The sequence below is a fragment of the Lolium rigidum genome, chromosome 4, assembly GCF_022539505.1.
Source record: "Lolium rigidum isolate FL_2022 chromosome 4, APGP_CSIRO_Lrig_0.1, whole genome shotgun sequence".
NCBI classification, from domain to species: Eukaryota; Viridiplantae; Streptophyta; class Magnoliopsida; order Poales; family Poaceae; genus Lolium; species Lolium rigidum.
Genome location: NC_061511.1, coordinates 19,105,860 through 19,127,027, shown reverse-complemented (window position 1 = coordinate 19,127,027; position 21,168 = coordinate 19,105,860). Strand labels below are relative to the sequence as shown.

Below are 21,168 nucleotides of genomic sequence, written 5' to 3'. Positions count from 1 at the left end.
AGTACATTGGTACACCTGATGAGGCTAGTTCACAGCATATGCCCCCTGCTTTTGGTAACAGTGTCGTCCACTGCCAAAGGAATGAGATCATCTTGAAAATATTAGCAACAGAGGACCCCGCAGGTTTTATTGTTGAAAACCAGATCATTCTAAGCCAACCAAATAGACCAAGTAATAGTTCCAAATAGAGCCGAGAACCCACAAAATATGATTGGCACCAGGTTTATTAAGATCTGAAGTCATTGAATCATAAACGCAAACAGGCGGCCTCTCCCAGCAATTAGAAATGAACAATAAAGTATCCTACGACTATTAGAAATGTGCGTTGTTCACTATACTCATGTCTACACTTTTCTTGTTTTTGTGTAGCTCAGAATACAGAGTATTCCAATCAAAACGGCGCAAGTACATCGATCAGCACGACAGTCTGCATTCCATTCATCCTCTGTTTATAACGCTAAACGGAAGGATGCACGTGGCCTTCCGATCGCCGCATGCTTCCAGCTCGTTTGACCTACTAAACTACCCAGGAAGCTAGCCATTGACCTAGCACTGATTCCAAGGAGGGCGGGAGCAGTAATTGCCACCAGCTCAAGTCAACCCCCATGAAACTCTACACCACAAGCAGGTGCCGCCGCGCCGGTCGCCGTGTTCTCCGTCCGGCTGCTACGCGCGCCAAAGGCACCATCACGTGCCACGTTCTCCACTATACCACATCCGGAACTCTACATATGAGCAAGACTTCCTGTCGCTCAGACGCAGCAGATAGCTCAGATGGCGCGCTTGCTTCGCTCTCCCGTCCTGCTGGCCTTCTTCCTGGCCGCGGCGTCGGTCGTCTCCAACGCCGGCGTCGCGGAAGCGTGGCACTGGCACGGGTGGCGCCACATCTTCCGCGGCCGCTACGGCCACCGCGCCCACATCTCCTCCATCGTCTCGGAAGATGACTACGCGTCCCTGTTCCTGCACAAGCACGACGCCGCCTGCCCCGCCAAGGGCTTCTACAACTACTCCGCCTTCGTCTCCGCCACGGAGCGGTTCCCGGAGTTCGGCAGCACTGGACGAAACTTTGACACGCGCCGCCGCGAGGTCGCCGCCTTCCTGGCGCAGATCTCCCACGAGACCACCGGCGGGTGGGCCACCGCGCCCGACGGGCCCTTCGCGTGGGGCCTCTGCTTCAAGGAGGAGCTGACGCCGCCCAGCAACTACTGCGACGCCAACAACACGCAGTGGCCCTGCGTCCCCGGCAAGTCCTACCACGGCCGCGGCCCCATGCAACTCTCCTGGTGAGCTTAGCTAGCTTTCCACCATCCAGTTACCATGGCTTTCCAGGTAGTATCTTAAGAGCATCTCCAACAGGCGCTGTAAAACGCGCGCGCGGCAAAATACCTGCCAGTTTGGCGCGCGCGAGCGCTCGCGCGAAGCTCCAGCAGACGCGGGAAAAAGGCGCGCGCGGTAAATTTTTGCCGCGCCCGCGCGTTTGCGCCATCCCACGCGGGAAATTTGCCGCGTGCGCTGCCGCGCGCGCTATATAGACGACACGCGCCAACTGCCTTCCGCGTGTCTCTCCGCCTCTTTCCCCACCGCTCTCTGTCTCCGCGCCACGCGCCACCGCTCTACCTCCGCCGCCTGTCCGCCTCCGCCTCCGCCTCCGGCGACATGCCTCCGCGGCGCCGCTCCGCCTCCGGCTACCGCGGCGTCCGCGCGCGGCCGAGCGGCCGCTTCGACGCCGAGATTCGCTCCGGCGAGGAGCGGATCCGGCTCGGCACCTTCGACACCGCGCATGAGGCGGCGCGAGCCTACGACGCCGTCGCGTGGCGCCTCGGCCGCCCCCGCCGCCAGATGAACTTCGACGACGTCTGGACGCGCGAGCAGGCGGAGATGCTGGCGCCGCCGTCCGCCGATAGTCACGCGCGAAGAGCAGCGCCGCCATCGGGAGCTGGAGCAGCGCCTCCTCATCGCCGAGCGCGACGAGGCGATGCGCGTCGAGTGGGCGCGGCGCTTCCCGGAGGACGTCGCCGCCACGGAGGCCTTCTACGCGCAGAAGGAGGAGGAGAAGGCGGCGATGAAAGCGGCGAAGAAGGCGAGCCGCGAGAAGCGCCGCGCCGAGTCCGCGGCGAGGAAGAAGGCGAGGGCCGAGGCGGCGGCGAAGAGGAAGGAGGAAAGAAGAAAGGCGCAGGGCCGTCGACCGTCGTCCTCTCGTCCTCCTCCTCCGACTTCCACCGGACGTCGACGTCCACGCCGGTGTCGGAGACGACTGCGAGCAGCTCCGACTACGATCGGGAGTCCGACGAGTAGTCGGACGAGTAGTACTAGTATTTTCTATGTCGCATTTGTATCGTCGCACTTTAATATATTCGTATTTCGTTCAAATTTCATAGTTTGTTTGATGAATTTTAAAAAAAAAACGGTCGCGCGCGCTGCAAAATAGCGCCTCTGGCGGAGGTGCGTTTTCCGCACACCAACGCGCGCTGCAAAATGCAGCCTCTGCCGGGGGCAAATTCGCTATACCGCGCGCGAACGGTATACAGCGCGCCCAATCGCCGGTATAGCGCGCGAGAATTTGCAGCGCCTGTTGGAGATGCTCTAAACTACTTGTTCGGGCAGGAACTACAACTACGGGCCGGCGGGTGAGGCGCTGGACTTCGACGGGCTAGGGAATCCGGAGATGGTGGCGACCGACCCGGTGCTGGCGTTCAAGGCGGCGCTGTGGTTCTGGATGACGCCGCAGCCGCCCAAGCCGTCGTGCCACGACGTCATGGTGGGGCGCTACAGACCCACCAGGGCCGACAAGGCGGCGAACCGGAGGACGGGTTTCGGGCTCACCACCAACATCATCAACGGTGGCCTCGAGTGCAACCGCACCGGCAACGCGCAGGCCGACGACCGGGTCGGCTACTACCGCCGCTACGGCGACATCCTCGGCGTCCGGAACCTCGGGCCGAACTTGGACTGCGCTAACCAGCTGCCATTCTCGTAATCGATCTAGGAGACATGCATGCAATTTTCTTCCGGTTTTAGTTACAGTACATCGGTGAACTTCTTGTTGCTTCTAATTCTAGAGCATCGCAAAGACCTTTTACTCCCCAAACAACGATTATGTCCCACTCTGTATCCTTGATTCCTGGTTAATTTGGGGGATTTCCATGTCGATCCAAAGGATGTTGCCCTTCAGACTATTCATGTAAGAAAGTCTTGCTTGTTCAATTCTATTTTCCAACATAGACTTACAAATTGTACTAGATGGAAAACTCTATTCACCTGCTGTAGCTACAGCAGGGTCGAGTTGAAGCGGAGCACTGCATGCATCGTCCCGTTTTCTTCCTTTTCCCGCGTGCTCATCGCGTCATCACATGCGTCGCTGTCGCACCCGATCGAGTGATTGATGATCTATCCGTGTCCGTGCGCAGCTAGTACATGCGTGCTGCTCTCTTTTTAGCCCATCTCAAAATGATTGTTTTATCGTACTATGCAACTAATTAATCGTGCTACGATCGTGTTGGAAGTACTTCATGTATACTACCTCCATCCTAAGGAATAAGGCGCACACGTATTCCAAGACGAACTTTGACCATAAAAATTGAGCAACAAAATTTTGGTTATATTATATGTAATTAGTATCGTTGGATTCGTATTGAAAAGTACTTTCTAATGATGTTAATTTCGTACAAACAATCTTTATATATTTGAAATAATTCTTAGTCAAACGAAAAGCACGTAAAACGAGGACGCCTTATTCCTTGAATCGAAGGTAGTATTTGCTTCGATCATTTGTAAACATAATTGTGCTAGGTTTTATTGAAACTACTTCATGTATCTTTGTTTCATTCATTTGTTAACATGATCGTGTTAGTTTTAGTAGGAGATAGTTGATGAGTGCATTTTTAGAGTATTTTTACACCATTATTTCATATAGATATCTCTGAGTAGCAATAGGATTTTTGTATTTCGCTACGCTTCCGCGCGTCTTTTATGCTTGTTTACGCAAGATCTAAAAATATTAAGGCAATGATGAAATGTCAATAAAAACTATCATTTTATGGTATTTTGACGTGATAAAAATTATCTAAGAACTTAACCATCAGTGGCGGAGCTACAAAGAAAAAGATGGGCGGGCCAGGCTATAAAAACAACACAATTTTTTTTGTTTGACGAATAAGAGCATCTCCAAGGTAGGCCGCCTCTCTTGCCCTCATCGGCCAATTTGATCCGCATGGACGCCGCTTGCCCTAAACCACCTACCAACGGCAACCCCCATTTTCGGAACAACGTCGCGTCCCTGAGCACGCGCCGTTGATGGGCGAACCGATGTGCCCCAGATCTCCATTCAAGCCGAGGCCGATGATTGTTCGCGCAAAGAATACATCTTACACAACTAGGAGGATTTAAATTAAAGTTTCTTAAGTTTTAATTGTAATTTCGAGCTATGTAATCAGAGTTTTTTTATCAAATGAAGTTTGAAGTTTATCAATAAAAAATCAAAATTGCGACACATACATATTATATGGGGTGCCATAAGGTACATAGGCGGCACCACGCAAATCCATCACATTTTGGACAAAAATGTGGAGAATTTTGGGGGCTACCATTGAAGATGATCTAAGAATTTAGAAAATTTTAAGTGAGAAAAGCATGCTTTAAACTGCTGAAACTAAATATTTGGAGACCTTTAGAGAAAGGAAGAAAATAATACCTGCTGCTAGACATGTGATGGAAATTAACTGCTTGATGAAGCTAGCTATATACCAATAACATCTATAATACCTAAATAGGAGCAACCCACTAAGTTGAATTCTCTTAACATGCAAGCATGCCACCTCATCATGCTGCCACTTATGGTCCACGTCATCAATAAAAACTATGTCTATTATGTTCCATGAGTCCAATTTCATTCCGCTCTATGCATTTTTTTCTTCAAGCTGACCAAATGGCACCAATCAGACCCCAGCGCTGCCATTGATGACATGACATTTACTTCACCTATGTCTGTTCGCTTCATCTTCTGCTTTCCGTTACCTTGCATGTTCCTCTCTGTAGCTTGTATGCCATGCTACAAGTGAACCATCGATTCCCTTTCCCTTCTTGCTATAAAACTCACCCATCCCAAACTGTGGTTAACGATGGGAGGTAAAGCTACGGGCTCTGCAACCACATGAGGTACCTCCGGGTTGCACATCGTCGGGCTCTACGACGGCATGTACTGCTTTCTTAGACTGAATTGGACTACCATCACACATGCATCTCAACCATTCCAGCTGCCGTCATGCACCTCCTCTTGTCTTCCACCGCAGCCTCTTACCATCCTCCGCAAAGAGCGTGTATATGCAGAAGGATGTGGAGACGTTCGATTTTTTTTTTTTGCTGGTTGTGGAGGCGTTCGATACCCACCTGTTGTTCAGCTATTGCAGCCTCGATGTCTATGATTGTCATCATTTTCTTATGGCAAGAATATTCGATGGTTCTTTTCCCCTTTTTTTTTTCCTTATTCATGCTGATTGGATTGGGTAATTTTCTCTTATTCTGTTTTTTTTTTTTTTTTTGGCAAATAGTCTCTTCTTCTGTCTTATTAGATTCCTGCAGTCACACTCAAGTTTATAACCTCCGTATAGATCCAACTGTATATGCTACATCATTCATTCATTGTACTATATTATGGGAAGTAGTTCATGTGATGGTTCACCCGATAAAATTGCTTGCTGTTCGTTTCTACCAGGTATAAGTAGGAACCTGCAGCTGAAGCTTTGGTTTCAGATGGTGACCCTTCTTTTCTCAACCATCTGCTGATTTTCTTGTGATGTTTGTTCATGTATGAAACTCAAATAGTTTTCCTGAAATATTTTCTTTTCTATCTACACTGTATTGGATGTATGGAAAGAAGCATCATATGCTCCAAAGCTATTCCGGTTGTCAGCCGCTTGAGTTTGTACGTGATTGTAGTGAGCTGACATGACCATGGCTAGGTCTCTGTTGCACACCTCATTCTCTAATTAGCAGGGCTGGCTCAGTTTAGTATTATCGAGTTGTGTACTGGTGTGATGCTATTCAGTACTGAACTGACCTGGTCTCGCAAAAGTGTAATGAACACTTTATCCCTAAATGAATACACAACTCAGTTAAAAAAAGATTGGGGAAATTTAAAATTTGAATAGAAAAAACAAACACCTATTTAGACCGATTCCCTAAAATTATGCATGACTTTCATTCGGATGGTTTTTTTGGCTCTGCAAAACTGATCTTGAATTTCATAAAAGTGTATCTGCTGTGTATGCATTATTTTTTATGAAATGTGATTTTCACAATCTCTATGCTTTCTGGGATAGTGGTTTTAGTTGTTAATCAATGGATGATGATTCGTTTGTAGCATGTGTTCCCGCAGCAACGCGCGGGACATCATCTAGTTTTCTAGAGCGCGCTGTCTCTTCCTAGGATTTTTCTCAGCGGGGAGTGGGAGCTCTCGCTACTTGTTACCAGGATGGGCCGCTCCGAATCGTCACGTTGCTGGTGGCCTTCTTGATACTTGCTCATGGGCTGGTCTGCATCTACCAGAGGTAGTGGACTGGGCATAAATAATCTTTTCAAAAAAACCTGGGCGGGCCATGGCCCAGGTCGGCCCCTACATAGCTCCGCCAGTGTTAACCATGCACGTTGGTGAAAGGGGAATGCGAGGACAAACATCGGAAGGTTTATCGGACACCCATACTGGGCGACCCTGCCCGTACCGTCCGCCCGTATGCCGTACCAGGAGCACCACCCCGTCAAATACTTTCATCTTGCGCAGACAGCAGAGAGATCTGGGATACACAGCCTCAGGAAACACATAAACACCACCTCTGGGATAGATCTATAGGAGAAACTTTGAAAAAGACATCATCCGGGCTGCTACGTGGACCATCAAAGGACAAGGCACCATCCCCTTCATCATCAGCCATTGCACCACCATCACCATAACCGATCCCATTCTCCTTCAATCATAGTTGGAATCTTGATTGCTATTGTGGATTTGTATTCAAATTCATACCATTACTTTCATTCCATCCATAAGAATATGATGATGTTCTTGATTATTTCCATGTGTGAGTAGTTGCTCTTGTTCTTGGGAGATGGAGAAACCACATGAATATAAGATGAATCAAAGATGATCTATGGTTTTAATGTATTGATGTGTGTTAATTCTCTCTCTTGATAGTATATGTTGTGAAGGTTGAAAAAAAACGTTAGACGTAAGCGAGACGGTTCGCATTCGCCTAGTGCCTAGGCGATGCTTAAGCACTCTAGCCGCAGCCTAGGCGGGAATAGATTATACCATCAAGTGTGTATATGGGTGCGTATATGGGTTATTATATATGAATACACATTAATCCAGGGCATGCAAATGCGTAAATTTCTAATAACTAGCTTTTGAATAATGCCCATCAAGCTCGTTAGTGAAGTTTGGCATACATTTCTTTTTAAGGAAGACAATTTCTTAGTTGCACTGCCTAGACTTCCGCTTATGCCCTAGGCGAGCAGTTTTTCCATCGCCTAGTGCATAAGCGTTGCCTAGGCATTGCCTTGTCCAACAGAGGCACCATGTAATATTTGTCTTGTGGTGTCGAGAGAGAACTACCCTTTGAAGTGGGGTAAAGTGTACGGCGAGAAGTGATATTATTGTATCGGCATTTTAACACATGGAAGAGGGGGATAAAGGGAGCCTCGCGAAGATCATATCGATAACCACGGGAAACCCTTAATTGCGATGGTTAACAAGTGGTTTGCAGAAGGCTAGCCGCGATGACCGATGGTTTTCCGTGCGCACCTTGTTATGGAGCTCTCTCCACACACAACATGATTATAAGCATATTTTATCTTGATTAACATGAATCCTAATGCTAGAGGTGGATCCAATAATCTCGAGGAACACTTTGTCTTATTGAGTATCAATCCATTTCTCACTACGCTTATTACTTATTGCTTTATTTACTTTCTTGCAACCAATTACAACAATCTTTTAAACATCTTTATTTGAGATTAAAGAATGATTTATAAGTAGCTTTTAATATATAGTAGCAAGGGGCATTTATACCTTAACTAGTAGCTCCTTGTGATTCGATACTCTTATTTCGAAACTAGCTACAATTAATCTGTGAACTTGCAGTCATCAATAGTTATATGTATTACCAATGAATTGTTTAAATGATGTTATTTATTTGTTGTTGATTGGTATCGTTAGCGGTATCATTGTTCATATTGTTTTCAACTTTTACAAATTATGGTTACTACATATTGCATACGATTCTAATATCTTTTACTGGCATATAGATATATCCTATGTTTTGCATGTTGCATACTTGTTACATAAATACCGTGATCCACTACTCCTATCAAGGCTAGGTTTAAGCTTGTGTGCACCACTAGAGTTGTTATACCGAATATGCAGCCATGCTTAGTTGACGAATTCTGATCCATCCGGTTGATGAATCAGAGTTGCGAATGAACCTGGTATTATAGGATGACGTGGTTTGATCGGTGATGATGTTAAACATGATTAAAGGCTTGGATGGGCCACCACATGGGGATGTGGTGATTTGACTCTTTCTTTTCGATACCAAGACCTGAGTTCTCGCCTTCGGAACCAAGACTGAGCGTAGAGCCATACCAGGCCCATGGGAACCCCTTGGCCCGAACTTTCCTAGTCTGTTCATGAGTCACATAGTTTGCGATTTCCAATTGGCATCTGCATGAAGAAACTAAGGAAAAGGTTTTTAAAGGTGCATCATACAGGACGTGTGATGACCCACAAGTATAGGGGATCGCAACAGTCTTCGAGGGAAGTATTACCCAATTTATTGATTCGACACAAGGGGAGACAAAGAATACTTGAAAGCCTTAACAGCGGAGTTGTCAATTCAGCTGCACCTGGAAACGGACTTGCTCGCAAGAGTTTATCGATAGTAACGAGTTTTATAGCAGTAGAAGTAGTGAAATAACAGCGAGAGAGTAACAAAGACAGCAGTAGTGATTATAGTAAACAGCAGGATTAAAATACTGTAGGCACGGGGACGGATAACGGGCGTTGCATGGAGATGGCTTCCGGGGGCACTTCCCCGTCCCGGCAGGGTGCCGGGACAGAGACTTCTGTCCCCCGAATTAGAGTTTCGCGATGGTGGCGGCGCCCCTGGAGTCTTTCTGGAGTTTTGTCCAGAGTTACGGTGTTTTTAGGTCGAAAGGGATTTTATAGGCGAAGAGGCGGCGCAGGGGGGCACTCGGGGCGCCACACCACGAGCCGGCGCGGGCCCGAGCCGGGCCGCGCCGCCCTATGGTGTGGTGGCCCTCCGGCCCCTCTCCGACTCTTCTTCGGTGTTCGGACGCTTCCGGGAAAAATAGGAGGTTTGGTCTTCGTTTCGTCGAATTCCGAGAATATTGCCCGAACAGCCTTTCCGGAACCAAAAACAGCAGAAAACGAGAACCGGCACTGTGGCATCTTGTTAATAGGTTAGTTCCGGAAAATGCATGAAATCATCATAAAGTGCAAGCAAAACATGTAAATATTGTCATAAAACAAGCATGGAACGACAGAAATTATGGATACGTCGGGGACGTATCAAGCATCCCCAAGCTTAGTTCTCGCTCGTCCCGAGCAGGTAAACGATAAAAAGAATAATTTATGTAGTGACATGCTACTTACATAACCTTGATCATACTATTACAAAGCATATGAAATGAATGAAGTGACTCAAGGCAATGATCTATAGTTGCTAACAAATAGATAACATGTAGCAAAACTTTTCATGAAGAGTACTTTCAAGACAAGTATCAAAAGTCTTGCACAAAAGTTAACTCATAAAGCAATAAGTTCAAAGTAAAGGCATCGAAGCAACACAAAGGAAGATATAAGTTTCAGCGGTTGCTTTCAACTTGTAACATGCATATCTCATGGATAATTGTCAACACAAAGTAATATGATGAATGCAAATATGCAAGTATGTAAGAATCAATGCACAGTTGACACAAGTGTTTGCTTCTAAGATGGAAGGAAATAGGTAAACCGACTCAACATAAAGTAAAAGAAAGGTCCTTCAAAGAGGAAAGCATTGATTGCTATATTTGTGCTAGAGCTTTGGTTTTGAAAACATATAGAGAGCATAAAAGTAAAGTTTTGAGAGGTGTTTGTTGTTGTCAACGAATGGTAGTGGGCACTCTAACCCCCTTGCTAGACAAACCTTCAAAGAGCGGCTCCCATGAATTATTTTTATTTTTGGGTGGCACTCCTTCCAACCTTTCTTTCACAAACCATGGCTAACCGAATCCTCGGGTGCCCGCCAACAATCTCATACCATGAAGGAGTGCCTTTTTATTTTAGTTTCATTATGATGACACTCCTCCCAACCTTTGCTTACACAAGCCATGGCTAACCGAATCTTCGAGTGCCGTCCAACAATCACATACCATGGAGGAGTGTCTATTTTTGTTAATTAATTTGGGACTCGGGAATCCCATTGCCAGCTCTTTTTGCAAAATTATTGGATAAGCGGATGAAGCCACTAGTCCATTGGTGAAAGTTGCCCAACAAGATTGAAAGATAAACACCACATACTTCCTCATGAGCTATTAAACATTGACACAAATCAGAGGTGATAAATTTTGAATTGTTTAAAGGTAGTACTCAAGCAATTTACTTTGGAATGGCAGAAAATACCATATAGTAGGTAGGTATGGTGGACACAAATGGCATAGGTTTTGGCTCAAGGTTTTGGATGCACGAGAAGCATTCCCTCTCAGTACAAGGCTTTGGCTAGCAAGGTTGTTTGAAGCAAACACCAGTATGAACCTGACAAAGCAAAACTTACATAAGAACATATTGCAAGCATTATAATACTCTACACTCGTCTTCCTTGTTGCTCAAACACTTTTACCGTAAAATATCTAGACCTTAAGAGAGATCAATTATGCAAACCAATTTCAACAAGCTCTACCAGTAGTTCTCCACTAATAGGTTTAAACTACATGAAAAAAACTTAATCATGATCTACTTGAGAGCTCAAAACAATTGCCAAGTGTCAAATTATCCAAGACATGATGAGGCATTTTCTGTTTTCAACCAAATATAAATAAGTGCAATAGCTTCAAACTTTTATCATTGAACATTAAAAGTAAAACGAAGAACACGAGTGTTCATATGAAAAAGAGGAGCGTGTATCTCTCCCACACAAGGATTGCTAGGATCCGAATTTATTCAAACATAAACAAAACGAAAATAAACACACAGACGCTCCAAGTAAAGCACATAAGATGTGACCGAATAAAAATATAGTTTCAGGGGGGAAACTCGATAAGTTGATGAAGAAGGGGATGCCTTGGGCATCCCCAAGCTTAGACGCTTGAGTCTTCTTGAAATATGCAGGGATGAACCACGGGGGCATCCCCAAGCTTAGACTTTTCACTCTTCTTGATCATATATCATCCTCCTCTCTTGACCCTTGAAAACTTCCTTCACACCAAACTTCTCATAAACTTCATTAGAGGGGTTAGTACTCAAAAAATTTGAATCCACCTTGGTCCTGTAGTGGCACATTGCAAGAACTCAATAAAACATTAGCTACAGCTCTCCACGTCTAGAAAACCTCGCTTAAAGTCCACAAGAGACAATGCAAAAAACAGAGACAGAATCTGCCAAAACAGAACAGCCAGTAAAGACGAATTTTAATAAAATACTTCCGTTGCTCAAATCAGAAAACTCAAAACTAATGAAAGTTGCGTACATATCTGAGGAACACGCACGTAAATTGGCATATTTTTCTGAGTTACCTACAGGTAAAACAGCCCAGATTCGTGACAGATAGAAATCTGTTTCTGCGCAGAAATCCAAATCTAGTATCAACCTTCGATTAGAGGCTTCACTTGGCACAACAAAACACAAAACTAAGATAAGGAGAGGTTGCTACAGTAGTAAACAACTTCCAAGACACAAATATAAAACAAAGTACTGTAGCAAAATAACACATGGGTTATCTCCCAAGAAGTTCTTTTCTTTATAGCCATTAAGATGGGCTCAGCAGTTTTAAATGATGCACTCGCAAGAAATAGTATTTGAAGCAAAAGAGAGCATCAAGAGGCAAATCCAAAACAAGTTTAAGCCTAACATGCTTCCTATGCATAGGAATCTTGTACACAAATAAATTCATGAAGAACAAAGTGACAAGCATAAGAAGATAAAACAAGTGTAGCTTCAAAATTTTAAGCATATAGAGAGGTGTTTTAGTACCATGCAAATTTCTACAACCATATTTTCCTCTCTCATAATAATTTTCAGTAGCTCCATGAACAAACTCAACAATATAACTATCACATGCAGCATACTTTTCATGATCCACAAACATATAATTTTTATCAATCTCAAGAATAGTGGAATTAAAACTTTCAAACTTACTTTTATTAATAATATAACAAGGTAGTTGATCAATCTCAATAGATATGGGACTCATAGAATAAGTCAAGAACTCTCCAATCCCATTTTCATTAGTAGTACAATTATTATCAAGTAACATAGGACCATCATCTAGAGCTTTATCATAGACATTTGCCAAACAAAATTCTTTAGTACCATGCATTTCGACATCATGCACAAACAAAGCATTATCATAAGATTTATCAAAGTAGCATGGATTATCATATATAACAGTAGCATAATCATTCTCACAAGTATTACTCATAGGTACTATTTCAAGAGAATCCACAGGAACATAACATTCAACCTCGTCCGGTAGGCATGGAGGACAATCAAATAATGTAAGAGATAAAGAGTTACTCTCATTAGAAGGTTGGCATGGGTAGCTAATCCATTCTTCCTCCTTTTGTTCGTCGCTCTCCTCTTCTTTTTCATCCAATGAGCTTTCAGTGTTCATCAATTTCCTCCTCTTTTTCATCCAATGAGCTTTCAGTGTTCATCAATTTCTTCTTCCGCGTGTTCCCGCAAATTGTGAGTGCATTCTTGTGCATTAATGTGTCTCTCTTTATAATCAAGGATATAAGGATTCCTACTGTAGCATTCTATGCAAGAATTAAGGATAGTAGAGACATAATCTTTAAGGCCCTTACAAACAACACAAGTTTCATAATTCTCAACCATGAAGGATTCTATCTCGGAGGCTCCCATAAATAAGACAAATTGTTCTACCTCTTCGAACCCATAATGAATATAGCAATTCCGATTATAGTTCTTAATAAAAAATTCCTCACTAAAGCCACATTGAAATTTAAGATGTTTAGTATCCCGTTGAGAGCAACAGTTTATATCATGGCATTCAAGCAAGATTTTAGCAATTGTATTCAATTTTTCTATCATAGCACTCATTATTTTACCAGCTTCTTGATTCTCTATAATTATTATAACATTCTATAAGCTCCAAGTAGGTTGTTGGTTCTCCCATAACAGACAGCTTTTAATTTTTTGGTTTTTCAAATTTTTATGGATTTTTGGGTATATGAGACAAATAAAACAAGACAAAAATAAACTAAGCAAAAGTAAACTAAGCAAACTAATACTAGACAGAAATAAACTAAGCACAAATAAACTAGACAAAAGTAAACTAAGCAAAACAAAATAAAACAAAATAAAAGCAGAGAGAGAGGTAGAGTGTACTCCCCGTGTGAACTTATGAGTAGAGCTATGCCTCCCCGGCAACGGCGCCGTAAAATAGTCTTGATGACCCACAAGTATAGGGGATCGCAACGGTCTTCGAGGGAAGTATTACCCAATTTATTGATTCGACGTAAGGGGAGACAAAGAATACTTGAAAGCCTTAACAGCGGAGTTGTCAATTCAGCCGCACTCGGAAACAGACTTGCTCGCAAGAGTTTATCAGTAGTAACAGTTTTATAGCAGTAGCAGTAGTGAAATAACAGCAGTAGAGTAACAAAGACAGCAGTAGTGATTATAGTAAACAGCAGGATTAAAATACTGTAGGCACGGGGACGGATAACGGGCGTTGCATGGAGATGGCTTCCGGGGGCACTTCCCCGTCCCGGCAGGGTGCCGGGACAGAGACTTCTGTCCCCCGAATTGGAGTTTCGCGATGGTGGCGGCGCCCCTGGAGTCTTTCTGGAGTTTCGTCCAGAGTTACGGTGTTTTTAGGTCGAAAGGGATTTTATAGGCGAAGAGGCGGCGCAGGGGGGCACCTGGGGGCGCCACACCACAGGCCGGCGCGGGCCCAAGCCAGGCCGCGCCGCCCTATGGTGTGGTGGCCCTCTGGCCCCTCTCCGACTCTTCTTCGGTGTTCTGGACGCTTCCGGGAAAAATAGGAGGTTTGGTCTTCGTTTCGTCGAATTCCGAGAATATTGCCCGAACAGCCTTTTTGGAACCAAAAACAGCAGAAAACAGGAACTGGCACTGTGGCATCTTGTTAATAGGTTAGTTCCGGAAAATGCATGAAAACATCATAAAGTGCAAGCAAAACATGTAAGTATTGTCATAAAACAAGCATGGAACGACAGAAATTATTGATACGTCGGGGACGTATCAACGTGACAGAGGTGAAGGGTGTCAGAGGCACTAAACTGGATCACCTTCACACAACAAGTGGGGCCTCCTCGGAGAATGGCTATCTACGATGACGAGCTACTCATGAGCGGAGATTGCACACCGTTTGGGAACCCCAAGAGGAAGGTATGATGAGCACAGCAGCAAGTTTTCCCTCAATAAGAAACCAAGGTTTAATCGACCAGTAGGAGAAAGGCATACTTCTGAAGGTGTTGCTAGCTGACTTGTGGTAGGGGCACTACCGGCGTCAAAAACAACGTGGAACCTCACACAACACAACCAAAATATTTTGCCCCAACTTACAATGAGGTTGTCAATCTCGCCGGTTTTGCTGAACACAAAGAATTAAATGTATAGTGTGGAAAGATGATGATTGTTTGTAGTGAAATTAAAGAGAACAGTGCTTGCAGTAAGTAAACAGAACAGTATGATTGTATCGATCAGTGTAAAAGAAAGGACCGGAGTCCACAGTTCACTAGAGTTGTCTCTCCATAAAGATAAATAACATGTTGGGTGAACAAATTACAGTTGGACAATTTACAGAATAAAGACCATACATGAAAAGATGATTACTATGAGATTCGTTTGGGCATTACAACATAATACATAGACCGTAATCCAACTACGTTTATGACTAATAATCCACCTTCCGGTTATCGTCCGAACCCCTTCCAGTATTAAGTTGCAAGCAATAGATTATCGCATTAAGCAATGTGTGTAATGTAAACAATAAAATTACCCTAGGATAAAACATTGTTGGTTTCTCCCTAGTAGCAACAACACATCTACAATCTTAGAAGTTATTGTAACTCTTCCAGAAAACTAGAGGCATGAACCTATTATCGAGCATAAATACTCCCTCTTGGAGTCACAAGCATTTACTTGGCCAGAGCAACTACTAGCAACGGAGAGCATGCAAGATCACAAATAACATATGACAAATATATAATCGTTCTGACAACCATCTAGCTACTGCTATGGATCCATAATTCAGGGATGAACTACTCACGCATTACTTTGGAGGCGGGCATGGCGATGTAGAGGCCTACGGTGATGATCTCCCCCACTGGCAGGGTGCCGGGAAGAGCTTTGGAACCCTCCCGAGCTAGGGTCTGCGATGGCGGCCACGATGGAACTTTTCGTGGATGGAGTCTCGGGTGTTTAGGTTTTTTCCGAGATCATGAATAAAAAGGCGGAAGGACGAGGTCGGTGGCCGCCTGGGGGGCCCACACCACCCCTAGGCGCGGGCCACACCCAGGCCGCGCCATGGGGTGGTCTGGCCGCCCTGTGGCGCCTCTTCGACCCCCCTCTGGCCTCTTTCTTCGTTACGGTAAAATATTGACTTCGGCTTTTGTTTCGTCCAATTCCGAGAATATTTTCTGTACATCTTTTCTGAAATACAAAACAGAAGAAAACAGGAACCGGCATTGTGGCATCTCGTTAATAGGTTAGTGCCGGAAAATGTATAAAAGTGCAACGAAGTGTAATCAAAACATATAGAAATTAGTGTAAAACAAGCATGGAGCATCAAAAATTATAGCCACGGTTGCAACGTATCAGCATCCCCAAGCTTATTAACTCCTACTCGTCCTTGAGTAGGTAAGTGATAACAAAATATTTTTTAAGGGGACATGCAGCCAACATAATCTTGATCAAGTTATTGTAAGAACATTGTGAGTTGGGATCAAATTACTCTAAACATAGGCATGATAAACATAATTCTAACAATAGAACTTAGCAACTATGTTATAACATGAAAAGTAACACAAACAAAGGATCATGAATAATTATGCATTGAAAGCAACTGTTTGTTTATGAGCATAGAGAAAACATAGTGATACGTCCATTTTGCATCACTATTTTGTATCATAATTTGCTGTTATTCATTGATATATTTCATATTTGGAGATGATACTTATGTTATTTCATCTATTTTGCATGTTTCATGATTATTGGAGGATCGCGCACCGGAGTCAGGATTCTGCTGGAAAAAGCACCGTCAGAATGCGATATTTCGGAAGATCAACAGTTGACGGAAATTATATGAAAATCCTATTTTTCCAGAAGACGAAGGGAGCCAGAACAGGGAGCCGAGGGGACCCGAGGTGGGCCCACCTCATAGGCCGGCGCGGCCCAAGGCCTGGCCACGCCGCCCTGTGAGGAGGGGGCCCACAGCCCCCTCTCGCCTCCTTTTCTTCGCGTACGTCTTCGTCCCGAAAACCTAAGCCCCAGAGGATAGTCGCGAAGAGTCACAGCCGCCTCTGCGGGCGGAGAACACCAAAGAGAAAAGAGCTCTCCGGCAGGCTGAAATCCGCCGGGGAAATTCCCTCCCGGAGGGGGAAATCGACGCCATCGTCACCGTCATCGAGCTGGACATCATCTCCATCATCATCTCCATCATCATCATCATCATCACCGCCATCTCCACCACTGCACCTCGTCACCGCTGTAACAATTTGGGTTTGATCTTGATTGTTTGATAGGGGAAACTCTCCCGGTGTTGATTTCTACTTGTTATTGATGCTATTGAGTGAAACTATTGAACCAAGGTTTATGTTCAGATTGTTATTCATCATTGATGTCTACGTTCCCCCTCCTTTCCTGTAGACAGTGTTGGGCCTCCAAGAGGAGAGGTTTGTAGAACAGCAGCAAGTTTCCCTTAAGTGGATACCCAAGGTTTATCGAACTCAGGGAGGAAGAGGTCAAAGATATCCCTCTCATGCAACCCCGCAACCACAAAGCAAGAAGTCTCTTGTGTCCCCAACACACCTAATAGGTGCACTAGTTCGGCGAAGAGATAGTGAAATACAGGTGGTATGAATAAGTATGAGCAGTAGCAACGGTGCCAGAAAAGTGCTTGGCGTGTAGTAAACAAGCAGTAGTAACTCAGCAGTATTTAGGAACAAGGCCTAGGGATTACACTTTCACTAGTGGACACTCTCAACATTGATCACATAACAGAATAGATAAATGCATACTCTACACTTTTGTTGGATGATGAACACATTGCGTAGGATTACACGAACCCTCAATGCCGGAGTTAACAAGCTCCACAATAATGCTCATGTTTAAGTAACCTTTAGTGTAAGATAGATCAACGCTACTAAACCAAGTACTAGCATAGCATGCACACTCGTCACCTTCATGCATATGTAGGAGGAATAGATCACATCAATATTATCATAGCAATAGTTAACTCCATAATCTACAAGAGATCTTGATCATAGCATAAACCAAGTACTAACACGGTGCACGCACCGTCACCTTTGCACACATGCAGGAGGAATAGAACTACTTTAATAACACATCACTAGAGTAGCACATAGATAAATTGTGATACAACATGCTGCAATCATAAAGAGATATAAATAAGCACCTCACTATACCATTCAATGAGTAAGTATTCTGTGAAATCTAGCCTAAGAGACCCACACGGTGCACACACTCGTCACCTTTACACACGTGGGACGAGGAGTCTCCGGAGATCACATAAGTAAAACCCACTTGACTAGCATAATGACATCTAGATTACAAGCATCATCATATGAATCTCAATCATGTAAGGCAGCTCATGAGATTATTGTATTGACACACATAGGAGAGAGATGAACCACATAGCTACCGGTACAGCCCCGAGCCTCGATGGAGAACTACTCCTCCTCATGGGAGCAGCAGCGGTGATGAAGATGGCGGTGGAGATGGCAGCGGTGTCGATGGAGAAGCCTTCGGGGGCACTTCCTGCTCCGGCAGGGTGCCGGAACAGAGTTCTGTCCCCCGAATTGGAGTTTCGCGATGGCGGCGGCGCCACAGTAACTTTTCTGGAGTTTCGTCAATTGGTGTCGAGGTTTTAGGTCACGACGACTTAAATAGACGAAGAGTCGGAGTCGGAGGGGGCCCGGGCTGCCCGGACCATAGGGGGCGCGCCCCCTCTGGGCCGCGCCGCCCACAGTGTGGGGCCCCCCGGCACCCCTCTCGACCTTTCTTCGGTGCTCCGGAAGCTTCGCGTATTTCTAAGACTTTCGGCGTTGATTTCGTCCGATTCCGAGAATATTTCGTTACTAGGATTTCTGAAACCAAAAACAGCAGTAAAATGGAACCGGCACTTCGGCATCTTGTTAATAGGTTAGTTCCGGAAAATGCACAAATATGACATAAAGTGTGCATAAAACATGTAGATAACATCAATAATGTGGCATGGAACACAAGAAATTATCGATACGTTGGAGACGTATCAGCATCCCCAAGCTTAGTTCTGCTCGTCCCGAGCAGGTAAAACGATAACAAAGATAATTTCTGGAGTGACATGCCATCATAAACTTGATCATACTATTTGTAAAGCGTATGTAGTGAATGCAGCGATCAAAACAATGTGTATGACATGAGTAAACAACTGAATCATATAGCAAATACTTTTCATGAATAGTACTTCAAGACAAGCATCAATAAGTCTTGCATAAGAGTTAACTCATAAAGCAATAATTCAAAGTAAAAGCATTGAAGCAACACAAAAGAAGATTAAGTTTCAGCGGTTGCTTTCAACTTGTAACATGTATATCTCATGGATAATTGTCAATGCAAAGCAATATAACAAATGCAATATGCAAATATGTAAGAATCAATGCACAGTTCACACAAGTGTTTGCTTCTTGAGGTGGAGAGAAATAGGTGAACTGACTCAACATTGAAAGTAAAAGAATGGTCCTCATAGAGGAAAAGCATCGATTGCTATATTTGTGCTAGAGCTTTTATTTTGAAAACATAAAGAGAGCATAAAAATAAAGTTTTGAGAGGTGTATGTTGTTGTCAACGAATGATAGCGGGTACTCTAACCCCCTTGCCAGACAAACCTTCAAAGAGCGGCTCCCATTTTATTTTATTTTTGGGTGGCACTCCTTCCAACCTTTCTTTCACAAACCATGGCTAACCGAATCCTCGGGTGCCCGCCAACAATCTCATACCATGAAGGAGTACCTTTTATTTTAGTTTTATTATGATGACACTCCTCCCAACCTTTGCTTACACAAGCCATGGCTAACCGAATCCTTCGGGTGCCGTCCAACAATCACATACCATGGAGGAGTGTCTATTTTTAGTTTGTTAATTTGGGACTGGGAATCCCATTGCCAGCTCTTTTTGCAAAATTATTGGATAAGCGGATGAAGCCACTAGTCCATTGGTGAAAGTTGCCCAACAAGATTGAAAGATAAACACCACATACTTCCTCATGAGCTATAAAACATTGACACAAATAAGAGGTAATAAATTTTGAATTGTTTAAAGGTAGCACTCAAGCAATTTACTTTGGAATGGCGGGAAATACCATGTAGTAGGTAGGTATGGTGGACACAAATGGCATGGTGGTTGGCTCAAGTATTTTGGATGCATGAGAAGTATTCCCTCTCGATACAAGGTTTAGGCTAGCAAGGCTTGTTAGAAACAAACACAAGGATGAACGGTACAGCAAAACTCACATAAAAGACATATTGTAAACATTATAAGACTCTACACCGTCTTCCTTGTTGTTCAAACTCAATACTAGAAATTATCTAGACCTTAGAGAAACCAAATATGCAAACCAAATTTTAGCATGCTCTATGTATTTCTTCATTAATGGGTGCAAAGCATATGATGCAAGAGCTTAAACATGAGCACAACAATTGCCAAGTATCACATTACCCAAGACATTATAGCAATTACTACATGTATCATTTTCCAATTCCAACCATATAACAATTTAACGAAGAGGAAACTTCGCCATGAATATTATGAGCTAAGAACACATGTGTTCATACGAACCAGCGGAGCGTGTCTCTCTCCCACACAAGCATGATGTAATCAATTTATTCAAACAAAAACAAAAACAAAAGCAAACAAACAGACGCTCCAAGAAAAAGCACATAAGATGTGATGGAATAAAAATATAGTTTCAGGGAGGAACCTGATAATGTTGTCGATGAAGAAGGGGATGCCTTGGGCATCCCCAAGCTTAGACGCTTGAGTCTTCTTGATATATGCAGGGATGAACCACCGGGGCATCCCCAAGCTTAGAGCTTTCACTCTCCTTAATCATATTGTATCATACTCCTCTCTTGATCCTTGAAAACTTCCTCCACATCAAACTCGAAACAACTCATTAGAGGGTTAGTGGACAATAAAAATTAACATGTTCAGAGGTGACACAATCATTCTTAACACTTCTGGACATTGCATAAAGCTACTGGACATCAATGGATCAAAGAAATTCATCCAACATAGCAAAAGAGGCAATGCGAAATAAAAGGCAGAATCTGTCAAAACAGAACAGTCCGTAAAGATGGATTTTATTAGGCCACCAGACTTGCTCAAATGAAAATGCTCAAATTGAATGAAAGTTGCGTACATATCTGAGGATCATGCACGTAAATTGGCATAATTTTCTGAGCTTCCTGCAGGGCAGTGGGCTCAGATTCGTGAAAGCAAAGAAATCTGGAACTGCGCAGTAATCCAAATCTAGTACTTACTTTTCTATCAAAGACTTTACTTGGCACAACAAAACACAAAACTAAGATAAGGAGAGGTTGCTACAGTAGTAAACAACTTCCAAGACACAAATATAAAACAAAGTACTGTAGCAAAATAACACATGGGTTATCTCCCAAGAAGTTTTTCTTTATAGC

General features: G+C 43.9%; 1 protein-coding gene across 1 annotated transcript; it reads left to right on the top strand.

Annotated features, from left to right (window-relative positions):
- The first annotated feature begins 774 nt into the window (after positions 1-774).
- LOC124708558 (chitinase 10-like) lies at positions 775-2,977 on the top strand. The gene is made up of 2 exons (XM_047240238.1): positions 775-1,283; positions 2,605-2,977. Exons 1-2 carry the CDS (start codon positions 775-777, stop codon positions 2,975-2,977), a joined length of 882 nt encoding a protein of 293 aa, XP_047096194.1.
- Positions 2,978-21,168: the final 18,191 nt, after the last annotated feature.